At 28.1% G+C, this 14614-nt stretch overlaps 1 protein-coding gene across 1 annotated transcript in view; it reads right to left on the bottom strand.

The window, feature by feature from the left end:
• LOC143238299 (uncharacterized) overlaps positions 1–14614 on the bottom strand; it is a 74642-nt gene that overhangs the window by 46945 nt on the left and 13083 nt on the right. Inside the window, exon 2 of the mRNA XM_076478390.1 lies at positions 11744–11905. Coding sequence (XP_076334505.1) covers positions 11744–11905 — 162 coding nt within the window. The remainder of the gene's footprint in view (positions 1–11743; positions 11906–14614) is intronic.

The raw sequence follows: 14614 nt of genomic DNA, 5'->3' as shown, positions 1-14614 counted from the left end.
ATTCAAGTACTGTGCGTGAGAGAACTATTTGCCTATAGGGATAATCATGTGTGTGATTGGGTTCCGGGACGTTCCCCAATCATAATCAAACCGGATTCGTTTTAAAGGGTATAAAACTCAGATATTGTTAGGGTTTAGATTCAAAAAATGAAATTGAGCTAGCTGTAGCTGCACGTGTTATTACGTAATGTTGAAATACATATCTGTAAATATCTTCTTACGTAATATAAATAAACACATGCCTATAAGAGTTTTTTTCTGTAAAGTGGAAACGCATCCCTGTAATTGTTTTATTACGTAATGTTGCAATGCATGTCTGTAAATGTTTTATTATGTAATGTTGCAATGCATGTCTGTAAATGTTTTATTATGTAATGTTGCAATGCATGTCTGTAAATGTTTTATTATGTAAAGTTGAAATTCCTGCTTGTAATTGTTTAATTACGTAATGTTGAAATGTATGTCTATAAGTGTTTTATTATGTAAAGTTGAAATTCATGCCTGTAATTGTTTTATTATGTAAAGTTGAAAGACATGTCTGTAAGTTTCATAATGTGAAGGTTACATACATGCCTGTAAATGTTTTATGTGCAGTTGAAATAAATGTTTGTTTTCTTACGTAATGTTGAAATAAATATCTGTTAGTGTTTTCACACATAATGTTGAAATATATATCCGTGTTTTCTTACGTAATGTTGAAATACAGGGTGTTCGGAAAATCACTGTGCACTTATATATTTATTATCAGACATGTTTCAATATAGAATACAGGAGGTAAATATGAATGACAATTATAAACAATGTTGAAAGTCACCCCCGTCGGCATCAATACAGGCCTGGATCCTTCTTTTGTTTGTAAACACCGCTATCAGTTGCTGGTTTGAAATAGACTGAATAAAATATGATTACAAAACTGCACAGTGACTTTCCAAACACCCTGTATATTCCTGTGAGTGTTTTCACACGTTATGTTGAAATGCATGTCTGTATGTGTTTTATTATGTAAATTTTAAATACATGACTGTATTTGTTTTACTATGTGAATACATTTCTGTATTTGTGTTATTATGATACACTTCACAGAGAAATTAGTGTTATAATTTCTACTTGCTATATATTTACGTGTTTACTACATTAGATACTCACATATACAAAAGTTCTCGCTCAACGCTTCCATTCTTTACGTAGGTCATTATACGGAATAAGAATATAACAATAATAGGCACAACAGAAAATATAAGGTAAAAAATCTAATAAGGACAATAAAATTATGGAACATACATTAAACTGGCATGGAGAGTTGTCATTGTTAACGATATTGTTAATAACAAAAAACCCTAGTCATAAAGAAATGTTGTAGTTGTACCATAGGCCTCGAACAAGGTTTAGCACGTGACCGATTTTAAAATTACAGGAAAAGTTAAAGACGTTTCTCTGTAACACGTTTGTTGCGTATTTTCCATACACAAAGTGAAAGGTGGGAGATGCACTGGGAAGATTCAATATAATTTGAGACCTGGACTGTCGCTTGTTTACATGATACTCTCGCGATGTAACTGTTTCCAAACGCCAGTAGTTGTTTCCTGTTACACTTCAACCACAAGAATAATATTCTATGGCTTAAACTCCAATAATGACTTCTGCTCTCGTAGGTTTGCATCCTCAGGATATCTCTTATGACAGTATTAATAGGTCATATTTGTAATTAGATCGTCTCTCATGTTATGGTATATAATACTATTCATCATCACCTGTTCAACACGACATGAGCACGTGATATGGCTGGTTAGAACGTGAGAATGATATACATAATATAGGTGATTACATGACAATATTGTAAATTCAGTTACCTAGTATACAAGAAACACGTACTATTATTTTGTCTGTCCCACAATAAGCGATTTGTTGATTAGTGTATTCAATACACGAAATAAACATTGATTGGAATAGTTTTCCATCAGTTTTGATATTAAAGAAATAGAGAGAAGAGACCTAAGAAATCCATATATGTTGCAATGAATTCTATTTTCTTAACGTATTGTTACAGTGGTTTGAACTTGTATACCTCACTCTACTTTTTTACTATTAGACAAGACAAGATCCAGGAGGTCAAAGAAGAAATTAATAAACAACGACATCGAAATAAAAAACGATACTAATGAAGTACATCGAATTATAATGATAGCATAAATAAACATAAGTGCCAGATTAAACCTCTCAATGTTGTTCAGGTAAATGTGTGGCTCAAACTATACTTACGAATTACTTCAAACATCAATAACTATGCCATGTAGAACAGGCATGCACGATGGACGTTTATTAATACTCGTACAACTGTAAGTAATGTCTACCATTACCTCATCAGGTTACAGACTATATATAGTAGACAGACCAACATCATTGTGAAATCAAGGAATCAAGTTACTTGTAGTAGAAAACCTCGATAAGAAGCATCTAATAAAATAACTTCCAAAGTGGATGGACAGATGTTACAGGAACAACAAGGTATTCGTGTTGCTGACTTTAAAAAGACTGGTTTTTGCAACATTTAGCAACCTCCTTAGAGAGAGTTAAAACAGCTACCAGATATCTTTAGCAGCAAAGTTTAGGAATAGAGTAAGAAGGAAAGACGAGACCTCAGCCAAAGTTGCAAACACGTGGAGAGACTGGACCAGTTGTTTGTTTATACAGATCGTATGTATGAAATGAAGGATTCGCTAATCAGTTCATATAATGACACAAAATATTCAAATTATGCTAAAAAAAACTACTCATATGTCTTTAAGTGCTATACAGTTAACAATGAAAATTGATTAATTAAAGTTGCTTATTCGCAACTAGAGGCACCATCTTGTAATTATCAGATAATCATCAAGTTTCTTTGATAGAGGAGAAATTAAAAGGTCAGTTAGCTGTTTACTTAGAATGGAAAAAGTAAGCCACATGACCGGATATGTTTCAATTTTAACTATACAGAACACATTGCCAGCAACTTTAGACAAAAAACAAAGTAAAGTAAATAAGATGAGAATTCTTCAAATACCTCCAGTTGAAATATAATGCTAAAGAAATCTGACTACTAGTCAGTGGGCTCATTGTTGAGAAGTCTGTGAGCTCATTTCCACAGTACCACTAGAGATTGAGCCCAGTGACAAGACAGTACGTGATGATACGAAAGCCGCCAGAATCTAATGACGGGACAGTTCAGGAGCATAAGATGAGTAAATAAACAAGATCCTGTTTAATTAATCAAACATACCTAACTGATAAGTTAACGTCTGAATAATTAATAGTGACACCAATCAAAAGGTACTCCACTTTCACTTGTGTTTGTTATCCAAGTTCCTCTGTTACTTTTATCAAACTTACTATTCATGGGGCACAGTTGTAAGCTATATTTGATTTCAAAAATTTGTATTTTGGTTGTACAGAAAAAAGACACGTGATAACTGCGAAGCTTCACGTGAAATATTTTCTATTAGCCAAATAGCAAGATTGAGTTAACCTAGAGTTAACGACAGATTTCCGAAACTAAGTTAGTGATTACTTAGTGTAATAAGTAGTAAGTTTGTCGTCTAACTTAGCTAGTTAGTACGCTGTTGTTTTTGTTTGTTTCTGGAGTGTTGTTTATTTGAGCGTTTACGCCTAAAATTACTTACATAAAACAACTGCGTTATTAAAACTTTCTTATTATTAAAACACAATGACTTCCCATTCAGAAGAAAACTGTCCAACAAAATGGAACGTTGAAACAAAATTAAAGATCCTCGAACTAGATTAAAATTTATTTCCAGTAGTCATACATACAACCGTGAAATTTTATTTATTTTTATATAATGTTACTAGTATATTTTAAAAGTTATTGAAAATTACAAATCTCACTCTACATTAAACTTTCTTTTAAAATAATAATACTACCTCCAGATTCAAATTCACTGAAAACAACAAATCTCACTCTACAGTAAAACTTATTGAAAATAACAATTCTCACTGTAGGTTAAAAGTTCTTTGAAAATAACAATACTAGCTCTAGATTCAAAGTTATTGAAAATAACAAATCACACTCTAGATTACAAGTTGTTTAAAGAGCAATACCAGATCTAAATACAAATTATTGAAAATAACAAATCTCACTCTACATTATAAGTTTTTAAAATAAAAATACTAAGTCTACATTCAGAGTTATTGAAAATAACAAATATCTCTCAAACTAAAAGTTGTTGAAAATAACGATTTTAGCTCTATATTCAAAGTTATGAAAACCAAATCTCAGAGAAGACTAAAAGTTAATTAAGTATACTAGCTCTACATTCAAAAATATTAAAAATTATAAATATCACTCTACATTAAAAGTTGTTTAAAATAACAATACTACCTTAAGATTAAAAGTTAATAAAATTAACAATTCTCACCCTATATTTAAAGTTGTTTAAAATAACAATACTCGATATAGATAAAAGGTTCTTGAAAATAACAAATCTCTCTCACATTAAAAGTTGTTTAAAATAACGATTTCAGCTCTATATTCAAAATTATTGAGAAATAAATCTCACAAAAGATTAAAAGTTGATTAAATTAAATATAGCAGCTCTACATTCAAAGTTATTAACAAACAAATGTCATTCAAGATCAAAATTCTTTAAAATAGCAATGACAGCTCCAGATTCAAAGATACTAAAAATTATAAATCTCACTCCACATAAAAAGTTGTTCAAAATAACAATTCTCACTGTAGGTTAAAAGTTATTTTAAAATAAAAATACTAGGCCTATATTCGAAATTACTGAAAATAACAAATGTCTCTGAGATTAAAAGTTGTTTAAAATAACAATAATAGCTCTAGATTAAAAGTTATTGAAAACTGCAAATCTCACACAACCTTAACCTTTCTTTTACAACAACAAAACTAGGTATCAGTCTATTAAAAACAAAAATCTCACTCCACATTAAAAGTTTTTTTTAAAATAACAATTCTAGATCTAGATGCAAAGTTATTGAAAATGACAAATCACAATCAAGATTACAAGTTCTTTAAAATAACAATACCAGCTATAGATACAACGTTACTGAAAAGAACAAATCTCACTCTACATTAAAAGTTCTTTGACATAACAATTCTCACTGTAGGTTAAAAGTTTTTCTAAACTAACAATACTAGGTCTGTATTCAAAGTTACTAAAAGTAACAAATCTCTCTCAGATAAAATGCTGTTTAAAATAACCATTTTACTTCTATATTCAAAGTTATTCAAACAGAAATCTCAGAAAAGATTAAGAATTAATTAAATTAAATATACCAGTTCTACATTTAAAGTTATTAAAAACAAATGTCACTCAAGATTAAAAGTTCTTTCAAAGTAACAGTACCACATCCAAGTTTTAAAGTTATTAAAAATTGCAAATCTCACCCTACATTAATATTTCTTTTAGAATAACAAAACTAGGTCTCAATTCAAATTTATTCAAAATAGCAAATCTCACTCCACATTAAAGGTTTTTTAAAATAACAATACTAGATACTGATACAAAGTTATTGAAAAGAACAAATCTCACTCTACATTAAAAGTTGTTAAAATAAAAACACTAGGTCTATATTCAAAGTTATTGAAAATAAGAAGTCTTTCTCACACTAAAAGTTGTTTAAAATAATAATTTTCACCTCTATATTCAAAGTTTTTCAAAAACAAATCTCAGAAAAGATTAAAAGTTAATTAAATTAAATATACTAGTTCTACTTTCAAAGTTATTAAAAACAAATGTTACTCAAGATTAAAAGTCTTTAAAATAACAATGATAGCTCCAGATTCAAAGTTATTGAAAGTAACATATCTCACCCTATATTAAAAGTTATAAAAACAAGAGGTGTAGATCTAGATACAAAGATTTTGAAAGGGACAAATCTCACTCTACATTAAATGTTGTTTAAAATAAAAATACTACTTCTGCATTAAAAGTTATTCAAAATAACAGAACCCTCTCAACATTAAAATTTGTTTAAAATAACAACACGAGCAGTAGCATCAAGTTTATAGAAAATAACAAATCTCACTCTCCATTAAAAGATATTTAGAATAACAATACTAGATCTAGATTCAAAGTTATTGATAATAACAAATTTCACTATATATTAATTTTCTGAAATGACTATATTAGCATTATATTCAAAGTTATTAAAAATAACAAATACAACTCCAGATTAAAAGTTCTTTTAAAGTAACACCACCATGTCCAGATTTAAAGTTTTTGAAAATTAGAAATTTCATCCTACATTAAAATTTCTTTTACAATAACAAAACTAGGTCTCGATTTAAAGTTATTCAAAATGACAAATCTAACTCCATATCAAAGGTTTTTAAAATAACAATTCTAGCTCTAAATTAAAAGTTATTTAAAATAATAAATCACACTTTAGATTACATGGTGTTTAAAATAACAATACTAGATATAGATACAAAGTTACTAGAACAAATCTCACTCTACATTAAAACTTGTTTAAAATAAAAATACTAGGTCTATGTTCAAAGTTATTGAAAATAACAAATCTCTCTCAGATTAAAACTTGTTTAAAATAACAATTTTACCTCTGTATTCAAAGTTATTGAAAACAAATCTAAGAAAATATTAAAAGTTGATTAAATTAAATATACTAGTTCTACATTCAAAGTTATTAAAAACAAATGTTACTCAAGATTAAAAGTCTTTATAATAGCAATGATAGCTCTAAATATAAAATTATTAAAAATAACAATCTGAACTTTAATTACAAGTTTTTAAAAAAACAAGAGCTGTAGGTCTAGATACAAAGTTATTGAAAGGAACAAATCTCATTCTACATTAAAACTTGTTTAAAATAAAAATACTAGTTCTGCATTCATAGTTATTCAAAACAACAAAACTCTGTCAACATTAAAACTTGTTCAAAATAACAATACTAGATCTAAATTCAAAGTTATTGAAAATAACAATCTCACCCTATATTAAAAGTTTTTTAAAACAAAAGCTGTAGATCTAGATACAAAGTTATTGAAAAATTACAAATCTCACTCTGTATTATCTTTTTTCAATAAATATGCTAACTCCCTCTTCAAAGCTATTAAAAAGGAAAAATGTTACTGTAGATTGAAAGATCTTTTAAAATAACGTTACCACATACCAATTCAAAGGAATCAAAAATTGCAAATCTCTCGCTACATTAAAAGTTCTTTTACAATAACAAATCTCACTTCACATTAAGCTTTTAAAATAATAACACTAGCTCTAGATTTAAAGTTATTGATAATAACAAATTACACTCTACATTAAAAGTTTTTTAAAATAATAATACTACATCTAGATTCAAAGTTATTGAGAATAAAAAATCTTATTCTAAATTAAAAGTTATTTAAAAATCGACTTTAGCTCTACATTAAAAGTTATTCACAAAACAAATCTCACCCTAGATTAAAAGTTGTTTAAATAAGCAATATTAGGTATACATTTAAAGTTATTTAAAATAACAAATCTCACTCTACATTAAAACTTGTTTAAAATAATAATACTACATCTAGATTGAAAGTTCTTTACAATTATAATTTCAGACCTATATTCACAGTTATTGAAAAAACAAAGTTCACAAAATATTAAAAGGTGATTAATTTAAATATACTAGCTTTACATTACTCACTGTAAAGTTGTTTTAAAATAACAATACTAGCTTTACATTACTCACTGTAAGTTGTTTTAAAATAACAATACTAGCTTTACATTACTCACTGTAAGTTGTTTTAAAATAACAATACTAGCTTTACATTACTCACTGTAAGTTGTTTTAAAATAACAATACTAGCTTTACATTATTCACTGTAAGTTGTTTTAAAATAACAATACTAGCTTTACATTACTCACTGTAAAGTTGTTTTAAAATAACAATACTAGCTTTACATTACTCACTGTAAGTTGTTTTAAAATAACAATACTAGCTTTACATTACTCACTGTAAGTTGTTTTAAAATAACAATACTAGCTTTACATTACTCACTGTAAGTTGTTTTAAAATAACAATACTAGCTTTACATTACTCACTGTAAGTTGTTTTAAAATAACAATACTAGCTTTACATTACTCACTGTAAGTTGTTTTAAAATAACAATACTAGCTTTACATTACTCACTGTAAGTTGTTTTAAAATAACAATACTAGCTTTACATTACTCACTGTAAGTTGTTTTAAAATAACAATACTAGCTTTACATTACTCACTGTAAGTTGTTTTAAAATAACAATACTAGCTTTACATTACTCACTGTAAGTTGTTTTAAAATAACAATACTAGCTTTACATTACTCACTGTAAGTTGTTTTAAAATAACAATACTAGCTTTACATTACTCACTGTAAAGTTGTTTTAAAATAACAATACTAGCTTTACATTATTCACTGTAAGTTGTTTTAAAATAACAATACTAGCTTTACATTACTCACTGTAAAGTTGTTTTAAAATAACAATACTAGCTTTACATTACTCACTGTAAGTTGTTTTAAAATAACAATACTAGCTTTACATTACTCACTGTAAGTTGTTTTAAAATAACAATACTAGCTTTACATTACTCACTGTAAGTTGTTTTAAAATAACAATACTAGCTTTACATTACTCACTGTAAGTTGTTTTAAAATAACAATACTAGCTTTACATTACTCACTGTAAAGTTGTTTTAAAATAACAATACTAGCTTTACATTACTCACTGTAAGTTGTTTTAAAATAACAATACTAGCTTTACATTACTCACTGTAAAGTTGTTTTAAAATAAAAATACTAGCTTTACATTATTCACTGTAAGTTGTTTTAAAATAACAATACTAGGTTTAGATTACTCACTGTAAAGTTGTTTTAAAATAAAAATACTAGCTTTACATTACTCACTGTAAGTTGTTTTAAAATAACAATACTAGCTTTACATTACTCACTGTAAAGTTGTTTTAAAATAAAAATACTAGCTTTACATTATTCACTGTAAGTTGTTTTAAAATAACAATACTAGCTTTACATTACTCACTGTAAGTTGTTTTAAAATAACAATACTAGCTTTACATTACTCACTGTAAAGTTGTTTTAAAATAAAAATACTAGCTTTACATTACTCACTGTAAGTTGTTTTAAAATAACAATACTAGCTTTACATTATTCACTGTAAGTTGTTTTAAAATAAAAATACTAGCTTTACATTACTCACTGTAAGTTGTTTTAAAATAACAATACTAGCTTTACATTACTCACTGTAAAGTTGTTTTAAAATAAAAATACTAGCTTTACATTATTCACTGTAAGTTGTTTTAAAATAACAATACTAGCTTTACATTACTCACTGTAAGTTGTTTTAAAATAACAATACTAGCTTTACATTACTCACTGTAAGTTGTTTTAAAATAACAATACTAGCTTTACATTACTCACTGTAAAGTTGTTTTAAAATAAAAATACTAGCTTTACATTATTCACTGTAAGTTGTTTTAAAATAACAATACTAGCTTTACATTACTCACTGTAAGTTGTTTTAAAATAACAATACTAGCTTTACATTACTCACTGTAAAGTTGTTTTAAAATAACAATACTAGCTTTACATTACTCACTGTAAGTTGTTTTAAAATAACAATACTAGCTTTACATTACTCACTGTAAGTTGTTTTAAAATAACAATACTAGCTTTACATTACTCACTGTAAGTTGTTTTAAAATAACAATACTAGCTTTACATTATTCACTGTAAGTTGTTTTAAAATAACAATACTAGCTTTACATTATCCACTGTAAAGTTGTTTTAAAATAACAATACTAGGTTTAGATTCAAAATAACAAATCTCACTCCACATTAAAATTATATAAAATAGCTAAACAAGCTGTATATTCAAAGTTATTATAAACAATGTCACTGCAGGTGAAAAGTCTTTAAAATAACAAAAAATAGCTCCAGATTCAAAGTTATTGAAAACAACAAATCTCACTCCACATTAAAAACTATATAAAATAACTATACAAGCTGTATATTCAAAGTTATTCTGGATTGAAAGTTGTTTAAAATAGCAATACTATATCTAGATACAAAGATATTGAAAAGGAATCACACTCTACATTAAAATTTGTTTATAATAACAACACTAACTCCAGATTCAAAGTTATTGAAAATAACAAATTACACTCTACATTCAAAGTTATTCAAAATAACAAATCTCACTCTACATTAAACCTTGTTTAAAATGACAATACCAGCTGTAACATCAAAATTATAGCAAATAACAAATCTCACCCTACATTAAAAGTTGTTTAAAATAACAATACTAGATCTATATTTAGAGTTAGTTAAAAACTAACAATCTATTTCAGATTAAAATTTGTTTAATATAATAATACTAGATCTATATTTAGAGTTACTTAAAAATAAGAATCTCTTTCAGATTAAAATTTGTTTAAAATGATGATTTCATTTCTATGTTCAAAGTTATTTACAAACAAATCTCCAAAAGATTAAAAGTCATTTAAATTAAATATTAAAAAACAAATGCCACTCAAGATGAAATGTCTTTAAAATAACAATACTAGCTCCAGATTCGTAGTTCTTGAAAATTACAAATCTCACTCTACATTAAGACTTGTTTGAAATAACAAATTAATAACAAATTAATTAAAAAAATAACAAACAAAATAACAAAGTTATTAAAAGTAACAATTCTCACTGTAGATTAAAAGTTCTTTTAAAATAACAATTCTTGGTCTAGATGACAAATCTCACTCTATATAAATTTTTCTAAATAACTATACCACCTCTTTGTTCAAAGTTGTTAAAAATGATAAATACCAGTCTAGATTAAAAGTTCTTTAAAAACTATAATACCAGGTCTATATTAAAAACTACAATATCAGGTCTATATTAAAAACTACAATATCAGGTCTAGATTAAAAACTACAATACCAGGTCAAGATTCAAAGCCTCTGAAAATAACCAATCTCACTCCAATTAAAAGTTGTATAAAATAACTATACTAGCTCTATATTCAGTTATTGAAAATAGCAAATCCCACTCTATATTAAAAGCTGTTTTAAAATAACAATACCAACTCTAGTTTAAAGTTATTGAAAATAGCAAATCTCACCCAATATTAAAAGTTGTTTAAAAAAACTATACTAGCTGTATAATCAAAGCTATGAAACATAAAGAATCTCTCTCTGTAGATTAAAAGTTGTTTGAAATTTCAATGCTAGGTCTAGATTTAATGTTATTGAAAATAATAAATCTCTCTGTATATTAAAAGTTCTTTTAAAATAACAATCCTAGACCTTGTTTCAAAGTTACTGAAAATGAAAAATCTCATTCTAAATTAAAAGTTGTTTAAAATAACGATTCTAGCTCTAGATTCAAAGTTGTATAGTAACTATGTTACATCAGGTTAATTAAAAGTTGTTTAGTAAAGATACTAGCAATAAGTTAAAAGTTGTTTAGTGAAGATACTCGCCCAAACTTTAATTTTGTTTAATAGCAATAGTAGCACTAAGTTAAACGTTTTTTAGTGAAGGTACTAGCACTAGGTTCAAAGTTTGCAATGTTTTACTTTCAAAGATAAGTATTAACTAATGACCTAAGAAAATATCTTACTCTGAAAGTTAAGTGTACCAAACGAACTGGTATAACTAAGTATGACAATTAAGTATTACTGATGGCTTCATAAACCACGAAAACATTAAGTGAACTTGATGGTCTCATATCTTACCTTCAACAATTTTGTTGTAGGCTGTGTTCACATTGAATTTAGACTCTCTCAGGATGGCATAGAGAAAGATGGAGCTGGCTCCCTCTCCAAGAAGGTGGAACATGGACTTTAATGTTTGTAAGGAATCTCTTAGGTGGTGACGATCAACTTGAGAGAAGATGGCTGGATGATCAGAAGGAACATAATACTATACGTCATGTTTATATGTAATAATAGTTATACACACAAAGCAAAAAGTGGTTTACTTGATACCACCTATTTTGAGAATTTAGGCGAACTTCAAAACACTTAAATTCATGCTTTGAATTTTTAGTAAACTGTACAAATCCTAACAAGAATAATCTTTGAAATTTCCGAAGTAACTTTTATAAATTGCGAATTTATGCATTCTTCTTTTATATAGAAAACGTTCATTAAATATATAAATAACATATAGCAATATAACATAAATAACATAGAATATAGCATAAATAGCATATAGCAATATAACATAAATAACATATAGAAATATAACATAAATGGCACATAGAAATATAACATAAAAGGCATAGAAATATAACATATATAACATAAAATATTACATTAATAGCATATAGAAATATAGCATCAATAACATATAGAAATATAGCATACATAACATAGAGATATAAAGTAAACAATATCTTTCATGATACACTGTGTCGAGTTTCACATATCAATAACCATCTTTCATGATACTTGTTTGTTTGTTTTTTTGTTTTAGAATTTCGCACAAAGCTACTCGAGGGCTATCTGTGCTAGCCGTCCCTAATTTAGGAGTGTAAGACTAGAGGGAAGGCAGCTAGTCATCACCACCCACCGCCAACTCTTGGGCTACTCTTTTACCAACGAATAGTAGGATTGACCGAAACATTATAACGCCCCCACGGCTGAAAGGGCGAGCATGTTTGGCGCGACGGGGATGCGAACCCGCGACCTTCAGATTACGAGTCGCGCGCCTTAACACGCTTGGCCATGTCGGGCACTTTCATGATACACACTGTTCGATTTTATAAATTAAGAGTAATTTTTCATGATACACATTGTTGGGTTTTCCAAATCAATAATAATTTTCGTGGCATGCAGGGTTAGTTTTTAAGTTTATTATGTTGTCTTTCTTAACGAATATTTTAAGTTTCCCGATAAACGTCGTTCTTAACAACAATCCACCGTTTTCTCTGTAAATATATCACGGTTTTAACTGTCTACTGATATAACTGTTTGGTTAACTGTCAACGACTTTTACGAAAATTATCACTTTCTATTTTCTGAGGTCCCAATTGGGAACTCGCTTTTTTCACTAGTTTCTATAAGACTTGTCTCAGCCTAAAGAGCCATTAGCATTAGTCATTATTGTACATCAAAATTGCTACTTCTGCAATATGGCTGCACATAACCAGATCATCAAAATATGAAAATCTTCAAGGGCAAATTAAAGTTGTATTAAATTTTGCATATCTAGCATATCCTTATCTAGCTTACAGATACCAACTGAGCGGTTCATTGTTATCACTTGCCACTATTTTGACATTAAGCACACTCCGACCTATGTGATACATAGATCAGCATAAAGTCCTTGTGTAAACTGTTTATAAGAGAGATGTAAATAAACTTATAAAACAAAAAATCAGAGTTATTCACATGGCAATGAGAACATCATAGGAAAGAGGTAAAAATGATCAGAAGTTCGAAAGCATTACAGTCCATTCATACTACTAACAATCGTGCTGATTGCATAGTACAAATTCTAACGTTTCTGAGCATTTTTGGTTATTTACGAAACATCTTAAAAGTTTTACTATTTCACAATAATATTAGCAGTAAATGAAGTCATACGTAAAATTTATTAACTCTAAAGAATATTAATCAAAAATGAGTTGTCTTGTTTTCATAATTACTACATATCGATTATTTTAACTATCGTCAGTACTCTTTTTTACCATCATATTTAAATCAGCTTTTGAAGAATCCAGAATATCTCAAACCATATTATATCAGTTATATGATTTACTGTGTTACAAAGTTTCTCTCATATCATTTAAATATTCTTTGTAATAATTTCTTAAAACAATAGATGGCACTGCCATAGAATATGACTAGCAAAAGTAAATTCTTAAAAAGGAAAATGATAAATAAGAACGAATATGTGAACAAATGCAGTAAATTCGAGAAGAAGCTTATACAATGAAGAAATGAAGTATTAATGAATCAGGAAATGGATGATGAGTCTTATTTCTAGTGTTTAGGCTATTAGGGTTATTCTGGAGTTCGCCTTTTGTGTAGGATTGTTCACGTCTCAAGTTTTTACGCTACAATCAAGGTAACTAACTATATATTCACGTTAGTATCTAAAAACAGTGATATTCAACTGTGTTCTAAAAAGAAAAGTCTTAAATGAGCCGTAAGCGAAGTGAGAAACCGCTAGATAATTCTGTTTGTAGCATATCCAGAAAAAAAGTAAATTTATAATAAAAATAAAATCAGTTAATAATTTTTATAACAATGCTTTCATCGGCTCGGTGAGGCCAACTGGTTAGGGGCGCTTGACTCGTAACTTGAGGGGGCGCGGGTTCAAATTCCTGTCACACCAAACATACTCGCCATTTCAGCCATGGGGCGTTATAATGTATGGGTCAATCCCACTATTCATTGATAAAAGAGTAGCCTAAGAGTTGGCGGTGGGTGGTGATGACTATCTATTTTCCTATAGTCTTACACTGCTAAATTAGGGACGGCTAGAGCACATAGCCTTCTTATAGCTTTGGGCGAAATTGAAAAACAAACCAATGATGGTTTCGTGCTATAAAATACTTTTAACAATCAATACAAGACTGATATGCTTACTGACCAAAA

Source organism: Tachypleus tridentatus, chromosome 2, assembly GCF_004210375.1.
Source record: "Tachypleus tridentatus isolate NWPU-2018 chromosome 2, ASM421037v1, whole genome shotgun sequence".
Lineage (NCBI taxonomy): Eukaryota > Metazoa > Arthropoda > Merostomata > Xiphosura > Limulidae > Tachypleus > Tachypleus tridentatus.
Note: the sequence above shows the minus strand (reverse complement) of the source record. Positions and strands in the feature narration are given on the sequence as shown.